This window comes from Podarcis bocagei (genome assembly GCF_964188305.1).
Source record: "Podarcis bocagei genome assembly, chromosome: 1".
Taxonomy (NCBI): Eukaryota; Metazoa; Chordata; class Lepidosauria; order Squamata; family Lacertidae; genus Podarcis; species Podarcis bocagei.
The window spans coordinates 63,273,839-63,283,692 of NC_138125.1; the positions used below are offsets into that span (position 1 = coordinate 63,273,839).

General features: G+C 40.0%; 1 protein-coding gene across 1 annotated transcript; it reads left to right on the forward strand.

The window, feature by feature from the left end:
- The first annotated feature begins 795 nt into the window (after positions 1-795).
- LOC308574209 (P2Y purinoceptor 1-like) lies at positions 796-5,341 on the forward strand. Its single transcript, XM_081171828.1, has 2 exons — positions 796-1,058; positions 1,848-5,341. The coding sequence occupies exons 1-2, from the start codon at positions 1,038-1,040 to the stop codon at positions 2,826-2,828; spliced, it is 1,002 nt and encodes a 333-aa protein (XP_081027954.1). The 5' UTR covers positions 796-1,037; the 3' UTR covers positions 2,829-5,341.
- Positions 5,342-9,854: the final 4,513 nt, after the last annotated feature.

Genomic DNA, 9,854 nt, shown 5'->3' on the forward strand with positions numbered 1-9,854 from the left:
TCCCTGCTCCTGCCAACCTAGCAGTTCGAAAGCACGTCAAAGTGCAAATAGATAAATAGGTACCGCTCCAGTGGGAAGGTAAACGGTGTTTCCGTGCGCTGCTCTGGTTCGCCAGAAGCGGCTTAGTCATGCTGGCCACATGACCCGGAAGCTGTACACTGGCTCCCTCGGCCAATAAAGTGAGGTGAGCGCCGCAACCCCAGAGTCGGCCACGACTGGACCTAATGGTCAGGGGTCCCTTTACTTTTACCTTACAATACCAAGACTGTGATGAAGAGATGGAATCCAGGAGTCAGTGGATGTAGCGATTCAAATTTTGGACTAAGACTTGAAAGACTCAGGTTCAAATCCCTGCTCAGCCATGAAATTAACTGAATAACCTTGGGCCAGTCATTATCTCTCAGACTGACCTACCTCCCAGAGTTGTGATGATGAAAAACAGGAGAACCATGTATTGGAGCTCCTTGGAAGGCAGGAGATAAATGAAATGAATAAATAAATAAATCATGATTTTTTTTAAAAGCCCCATTCCAAACATAAATAACACATAATGGACTCCTATATTATTATGCTAAATATATCTGTTCTTTCAAAAGCGCTAATAAAAATTAAAAAAATAAAAGACAGTATTGGCTACAGTAATATATGAGAAAGTAGCCAACCATATAAGTATTTAAAAGGAGAACCAGAATGTGCAACTGGTTTATTGTTTTAAAATGCTCCCTTCCCACCACTTCTTTCTTCCTTTGATATTTTTTCTGCATCAGTCAAGAAGCTGAAGAAATCCAGAGAAGTCCTGACTCCCCAATATATGAGATTCGCTACCTTTGGGAAAGCAAAACAGCTTTAAATTTGCACACCGCATAATCAAATACTCCCCTCCTGTCTCTCGTCTACTCCTACCCAGGCATAGAGCTATAACAGCAGCAACATCCCTTGCACATCTGTCATTTCAGGAAGTTGGCCAATCATTCTGGTAAATGAATAATTAACTGCACAGAGAGCATTATGAAATCAGCATAATACATGTAAGGATTATGGAACAGACATCTAGCCAGGTAGGACTATTTTTAGTCTTGTTGTTTTGCTGGACTTGGTGTTGTAGTTCTTAGAATAACAGAGATTTCTGAGACTTACGTTATTGATTATAACTATGTTTGATCATAATTTCTAGCCCAGGGAGAACTATCAGTGATGAGAAATTTATAAACACTGTCATTTTTCGTACTGTTTTCCATGCTGTGATTGATGCTGCTTATTTCACAGACTGGATCTCCTTGATCTTCCAGCTTCACATTCAATTTCCTAGACATTAGGCAATTTACGCTTACTTGCATGTACATCGCTTCATTACTCTTGATTACTCAACACTTGATAACTGGTAGCTGGATGTGTAAACATCACTGAATTATTATTTTTTTAATGTGACTTACTGAGTAATATGACAAAGAATCTTGTGGCATCAGAAAGATTAGCATAATTGTTGTAGCATAAACTTTCATGGACTCAAGACTGTCATCTGCATCTTAAGTCTACCAAAGCTGTAGTAGATTTGTTAATTTTTAAGGTGCCACAAGATTCTTGGTTGCTTTTGCTGTGAGAGACAGCTACCCCTCTGGAAATAAGTAATATGAAATTTTGATCTGTGAAAATTCATTCACACATGCAGATTGGCAACTGGTGGTACATTCAACAACTGATGAAAACGAGTGCATAAAACAGTGCTTGCTTAAATGTGTTTAAGTCCCATGTAAGGTAGTTAGGACTAGAGCCATTTTCTTCTTACAATACTGAGAGATTCTGCTGAGCAAAATGGGAGTCATTTTCCCCATGTTTACTTTTGGCAGAAACCAGAAGCAGACTTTTGTGGAAGTACTGACACCCTCTTAGACACCATCCAAAGGACTCTAATCCCTGGAACCTTCATTTTCATCCTGGTTGTGGGATTGCTGCTCAACGTCCCCATCATTTGGATCCTTGCTTTCCGCATGAAGCGCTGGAACAGGAGCACAGTTTTCCTCTGCAACTTGGTGTTTGCTGATATCATGTGGATCTTAACCCTTCCCTTCCTGATCTACTATCACCTAAACCAGCTGCACTGGACCTTTGGAGAGAGCTTCTGCAAGATTATACGGACTGCCTATCACCTGTGCTATTACTGCAGCATCCATTTTGTCACCTGCCTGGGCATGGACAGGTACTTGGCCATTGTCCACCCTCTGAAGTCCCTGTGGGTATTAAACAAACAGCACTCCCTGCTGATTTCTTCTTCCATCTGGACAGTTACAGGATTGGTTAGCCTGCCAGTTGTTTATGTTGCAGGCACCCAGGCATGCCCAAACAACAAAACAATTTGCTCCCTCTATGTATTTTCCAGCTCTACCTATATAAGCCTCCCCCTGTCTGTGAGCTGCTCAGTTGCAGGGTGCTTACTTCCTTTCACTGCTATTTGTTACTGCTATTGCAGCAGCGTTAGGAAACTCCAAGATACTGGCCTCCAGCGCTTTCAGAAAAGGGAGAAACTCACCAAGCTCATGTATTCAGCCTTGGTCGTTTTTGCTCTTCTCTACTTCCCCTACCACGTCTCACGAAACACTTGCATCTTACTGAGAGCTGTACGGCCTTCTGCAACCCAGTCTATTCAGCATGCCGACACCTTGTTCCTTGTGGAGATGGCTATCTGCAGCCTGAACACCTGCATCAACCCTCTCTTCTGTTTCCTGGCCGGGGGAGACTTTCGAGAGGAGATGTGCAAGTTAGCATCCTCCTTCTGTATCATCAAACGCTGGAGGAATCGACAGCAAGTGGCATGTGTTTATCCCATATAGATCTTCTCCAAAACAAGGGTCTCCTTGACTGAAACAAATCACTTGCAATGAGTGACTGAGTGACCATCAATTGCTCTGAGTGTGTGCATGATAGCTAGCAATAAAAGTAGCAACAAAAATCTAAAACTCTCTCCATCAGTAAGGACCTGCATATCAAAATCCTGAGCACTCAAAGTAAATTGGAAATCTAGTCAGTTCCAAAGCTCATTTTTTTCAGTATAAACACCGCAAAGCATTTATTATTCAAAACTGGTGGTAGCTTTAATTATTTCTGTACTGTACAGCTAAAAATTCAATACCTGTGCTGGTGATAGAGAAATAATCTACTGTTAATTTCCTAAAATGACCTTGTGGCTGGGTTCACAAAGTCTAATCGGGAGTAGAGAAATAAGAGGGTGGGGGACTGTTGGCTAAACACCCTTTGGCCACCTCACATGTAAGGTAAGTGCATCAGAAAGCCTACCATCCACCCATGAGAATCTCACTGAAATTATCTTTCCCATTTGATAATTTTTGGATGCAAGTTAATGGATGGAGAATTCGAGAATTTTTGGACAAACCGCTAGTTCTGCCCCACCAATTATTTTCAGGCAAGAGAGCTCCAGTGCTCACATGACACTCCCCCCTCACCTTCAAAGACTTCTCCATTTACTTAGAAAAGGAATCGCCTGCCTTGATCAAATTTCTGCTTAAAGTTTAGAAAATTCAAGATGCTCTAAGGTAACCTGCAATACGTTATGAAGACAGCACATATACTATGTTTCATTATGGGTGGTGCAATCCATTTTATACCCCCTCATTACAGGAACAACTAATGCAGCTTGGTGAATGTAATTAGATGTTGCTCAGTCTTAAGTCTTTGCAGATGACTTGGTATTAACATTAGAGGAACCGCTAACCAGTGCCAAAGAGGTTATTGAGGAGATAGAACAATTTGGGCAAGTAGCATGTTTTAAAATGAATAAAAAGAAGACTAAAATGTTAGTCAAAAATATGAAACAAGATTTGGTAGATATGTTGCAGCAACAGTTCGGTATAGAAGTTGTTTAAAAAGTCAAATATTTAGGAATATGGTTGACATCAAAGAATAAAGACTTATTTCAAAATAATTATACACTGGTGTGGAATGGAATTAAAAGAGATCTGGAAGTATGGGAGAGGATGAAATTGTCATTTTGGGGAAGGATTTCTGTGATTAAAATGAATGTGCTACCAAAGATGTTATTTTTATTTCAATCAATTCCAATAATCAAGGGGGCAGCAATTTTTAAGAAACGGCAGAAGACAATTTCAAGATATATCTGGCAGGGGAAGAAACCAAGAATTCAATATAAGTTGTTAACAGATGTTAAAGAAAGAGGGGACTTCGCCCTGCCAGACTTGAAGTTGTATTATGAAGCGGCATGCCTCTGTTGGTTAAAGGAATGGATGTTGTTAGAAGATACAGAGTTGTTGGATTTGGAGGGTTATGATAATAGATTTGGTTGGCACGCATATTTATGGTATAATAAATCAAAAGTCCATAAAGGATTTGGTAAGCATATATTCCAAAGATCTCTATTTGAAACATGGGATAGGTATAAAAACCTATTAGAACATAAAACACCATGGTGGTTATCCCCATTAGAAGCTATGAGTGTGAAATAGCTTTCTAATTTTATCATCAAATCCATTTTCTTTTAAGTCTTAGAAACAATGACTGTAAAATATTGTCTGAAATGTATAAACTACTTTGGAATGGCATTTGAAAGATGAAGAAATAAAGTTGGTTATGATACATTGGGCCAAAATTTTGGATATAATATACAGTTAGAAGATTGGGAGAGATTGTGGAAAGAAGGAATAAAATTTACAGCATGTAATGCCCTGAAAGAAAATGTGATGAAAATGATGTGTAGATGGTATATTACACCAGTGAAGTTAGCTAAAATGTATAAGAGAAATAATAAATGTTGGAAATGTAAAGAAAAAGAAGGAACCTTTTACCATATGTGGTGGGAATGTAAAAAGGTAAAAAGCTTCTGGGAAATGATATATAATGAGATGAAAAAAATGTTGAAATATACATTTTTTTGAAAAACCAGAAGCATTTTTACTTGGTATTGTAAGTGATGATATTAACAGACAGGACAAAAAAACTGTTTTTATATGCAACAACAACAGCAATTGTACTGTTAGCACAGAAATGGAAACAAGAAGAATTACCGACGAAAGAAGAAAGGCATACGAAATTAATGAACTATGCAGAATTAGACAAGATGACAGGAAGGATTAGAAACCTGTGGGACCAGAGATTCTCAGAAGACTGGAAGAAATATGTGAACTATTTGAAAAGAAACTGTAATCAATAGATTGTGCTAGTAGGACTGCAAGAAGTTTTGTAAGAAGGAATATATGAAATATTGTAAGGGAGGTTATGATGAGAGAGTCAATAGATAAGATCATTAATAGCAATAGTGAAATTAAGAAATGTAAATTAAGTGGAAAAAATGGGGATTTTTCAGATGTGGTTGACGGAAGTCCAAAAAAATTGTATAAGATGTAACTTACGTTGAATGACTGTTGAAAATGATATATTAACAAACAGTGTGTGTGTGTGTGTGTGTGTGTGTGTGTGTGTGTGTGTGTTGCTCAGTCTTACTTTTCAAACTGCAATATGGATTTTAATTATCTGGGTATTGCCATAAGTCAGAACTAACTTTCACGAGGTCAATTAAAATAAATGTTGTAAACAAGAGGGATGTTTGTCAATTAAAAATATTTTGCTTTTATAAAAACTCCAAACAAGAATTTGTTTCCTGCATGTCATTCCCCTATTTGGAAATGAGAGAAGATGGATTTAGGAGGGTTCATTTAACACAGCAGATGAAATATAATGTAAAGCTTCTTCAGCATGTTTCAGATTTGAGAGTAGTGGAAGCAAGGAAATTTCAGTGAAGTAGTGTTAGGAGGAATGATGGGGCAAAGTTTCCCATGAGGTTTCATACCTTATTCACAATTAAATTGGGGGGGCAGATATAGAGGAGGAACAGCCACCATGTTGCTTTCCATACACTGTTGGACAAGGACTCCACCATCCCTGATCATTGCCCTTGCTGGTAGAGGCAGCTGATAGGAGTTGAAAATCCAACAACCTCCAAAGGACCACAGGTTCTCCATCCTTGGCTTAAGCAATGCAGAGCAGTGCCTTTGGTATGCACACCTAGTACTTAGATGACCCTGAGAAGCAACTGAAGAGGGCAACCTCTGCCCTTCCTAAATGAGGACTTTCTATAGTCCTAACAACCTCTTCTTGTAAGTTTGTTAAGAATAATATGTGGTTTGAAACACTGAACAGGAGTAATGAGCCCCTGCTACCTTCCCTAAATATAATCTGACCCAATGGCCAAAGAGTTGAAGACATGGACTGTAGGATGAAAGACTTCTGCTGCAGAACCATTCTGTCTATGTGCTGCTTAGTGATTTTTACAAGGTCATCCTGCATAAGGGCTGAGAAGTCACCCATTCTCTGTTTTGTATCCTCATTTCTAAAGGTGCAGTAGGAATGAAGCCAGGCAGGCACGGGGCAGGGTGGTGGGGACACCTTTATGTATCACTGACCAAAAATAATCTCTTTGTTATCAAGAGGGAAGACTATTCTGTGCTACTAGGTCTCAAACAAGCAAGAATGAAACCCTTCTCAAGAGGTTCAGTGACCCCATCCCACCTGCCAGGGCTTGTTCTTTTCAGATTTCAGAAGAGTTGCTAAGGCCTTTTTATTCCACAGACTTCTTGGGGTTCTGGGTTAAATTATTTTTAGCTCTCTCTACTGCTGCTGCATTTAAATTCTTTTTTTTTTAAAAAAAAAGTCTTGCCACTTGTCCTAGTCTTACCACCCTTTTAAAAAACGCAATTGTTTTACGATTTTAATACAGTTGTGTAGCAAGCATCTGTGCTTGAACTAGTGTGTCAAAAGGCTAATTGTGCATTTAAAATAAATTGCCGAAACACTGACACACACCCAGGGGGGAGCTGCTGGGAGGGAGAGTGTGGACAAACATTCCTTATCAACCAGATTTCCTCCTTTCCCTTCAGAACAGGTTACAACATGCCAGAAGCAGGGTCTTCTGGTGAGGTGTGGGGTGAGGAGAAGCTCATGAGAGGCCACATGGCAGCTATTTTCTCAGCACTCACTGCAAAGATGGTCCAGTGCCTATCCTATCCATTTTTACAGAACAAGTCCATTGCACAACGCTGGAAGCAGGGAGGGTTTGGATGAGCAGAGCTGTCCCTCTGCCTAGCTTGCCCAGCTAAGCTGTCATCCTGCTGGCTGCCAAATGCCTGGACCTCTGGGAGTGCCATGGAAAGCCCTCAGAAGTGCATTCTGGAGATGGGGATAAAGTGAACCTAAGCCAAGTCTCATATCCCAAGGCAGTTTCACACTCATGATGCAGCAGCATGGGACCTGATTGCTGTGCCAGTTCCAGGCTGGTACAGCAATCTTTGTCTCCCTCCCTTCCAGGGGCTACAGATGTGGCAGTGGTCCCTCCACTCTGTGAAGCCCTGCTAGTAAGGAGCAAAGTTTGGACTGTGTCTTTTGCATATACTTCAGCCATTTAATTTTCAAGTAAGCCATACCAATATACCATCCTTCCAAAAATTACTCTAGCTATGTCTATGGATCTTTGTGTGCAAGGGACCCAGCAACCACTACAGTTGTTTTATAAGCATTGTGTATGTCCTAGATCTCAACGCTTTCCTTTCAACTGAAACCTGCTACAGTAATTGAGACCAATGTATCAAATGCCGCGATCCAATACAGAGTTTAGTTATGCTGATGCTCATTTGAAACAATGTTCTTAAAGGTGCCAATTCTGTGCTAAACTGAAGCTCACTTGTTACGGTCAAGGAACTAGATTGTTTTTACTTGTCAATACTACAGGCCTTCATTGACTACTACAAACTTGCTCTGGGCTGTTTCTGGCCCATAGCTGATAAAATCCTCATGGACAACTTATAAAGAAGTAAATTCTTCCAAAACACACCACATCTGTTCATGCAGGCATTTGGTTAACTTACTTATGGAGGGCAATAGCTTGCTCTCATTGATGTTTTGGTTTATTGCATTTGTTGATGGGTTGTACTGTAATATTGGATTTTTTATATCACTTTTAATTCTTTGTTATGTTTTGCTGTTGTATTAAGTATCTCACCCTGGGATTTCTTTTAATTATGTGTGATCTAGAAATATTATGCATACATATCAGCTGTAGAGTTGACTCACTGGTTTTGTACCATTCCCTGCTCATTTTCAGTCACTCTTCCAAGAATGATGCCCAAAAGCCTAAATACATCTACCAATAACAGTCATGTCCCGTTGAAATCAAAGGACTGACTCATGTGTAGATTTGTTAGTAAAATAACCACTACTTCTAGAAGAGCGTTCAAACTTACGGAGGTATTTGCAGTTAAGCCCGGCAATTGTATAAATCACTCCCTCCTTCCCCAGAGAGTAAAGTTACTCTTGCCAAATGTGTCTGAGATTAGAAACATTTACTAACATTTGCTAGATTTTGAGCATGAACTGTTACACAATCATGCAGATCCAGCTGTTTTGGACTAGAGTTTCCATCAGCATCAGCCAGAACAATTCTGATGGGAGTTGTAGCCCAAAACATATGGAGGGCACCAGATTGGAGAAGGCTGGTAAAGCCTGCTTCTCAATATTTTCTCAGAGCAGTTTAGACAAAGGCATTGCTTCCTCCATTTGCAGACCAAACGAAAGCATGTATATCTGTTGGCAGACATGCATAGTGACTGCATGTGTCACTACAGATGCAGAGGTCAGGGCACGCAGTACAGTTCTTTTAAACCTGAATGAGGGGGAGTTAAATTCCACTAGGTATCTTTTAGTCATGCCAGGATCAGCTGGGGAAAAATACCAAAAAAGGGGGAGGGGGAGAAGAAGTTGATCTTTGGATAACAAGTGGCTGATTTATAGGAACAGGAAGAACCAGCTGAGCAAAAGTTAGCATGGCAAGAAAAGGTGAGTAATCGTGTTTGGTCTCCTGGGACTCAAGGCTTGGCAGCTGATGTGAAGGTAAGAGCATATGATTTATGACATGCATTGACAATGTGACCAGCAAAGTGCAGAAGGCTATTAATAATTGTTGTCATAAATACTCCACAAGCAGGAAGTAGACTGCAATGCTGTGAAAATCGGTGTATGGAAGCAGAACAAAAAAAGTGGATCTGATGGGTGGAAATGTTAAGCAGGATAATGTTCCAAGGATTTACATTCTCATAAACATACATTGCCTTCCTCCCATCACCTCGATATGGAAGATGTTCCACACCCAGAGAAAGAAATCACCTGTTTTCTCCACTTATTCCATACCCAGTGACCACTTTTTATCACAAAAACCTGATAATACTTGCCACATTACATACAAGTCAGATGAATTAGTCACCATGTGTTCCCTCTTTAAAATGCCATTGGACAATAAAGCAGATGGTCACAAAGGGAGTGGCTCTCTGAACTAGCCATCTAAATGAATCTAGCAGACACAATATTATCCCCCCCCCCATCTCGTAAGCAGAGCATACTGGTATAAAAAGAAATACAAGATGAGTAGATTTATGTTGCACTTTGGTGTAATAGCATCTGATAAAGTATCTTCTCAGATTTGGATGCGTGGTTTGGTTTCATTGGAGTTCTTCTGTTTCTTCTAAGATCAAAGAAAAGGTGGGAAGAACTATGATATTGGAAGAATCCAGAGAAGAAGCATAGTTTTAGAAGAAACTAAAGGATGCCAATGAAAAATGTCAGCCTTCAACCTGTTTCAAAACCAGGTATCTGCTGTACCACAGCTGAGGACTAGCAAAAACTGAACACCCTGATCTCGTGTGCTGTTGTACAATGCATGGCTACTGGCACACTCATTAGTGATGACCTAAAATAAAGTGAAATCTTTCCTCTGCCCACATTTAACAATGTGTTGTTCAAAGGGTCTCCTTGGGGAGATAAAAGAAATGCTCTAGGTAGCT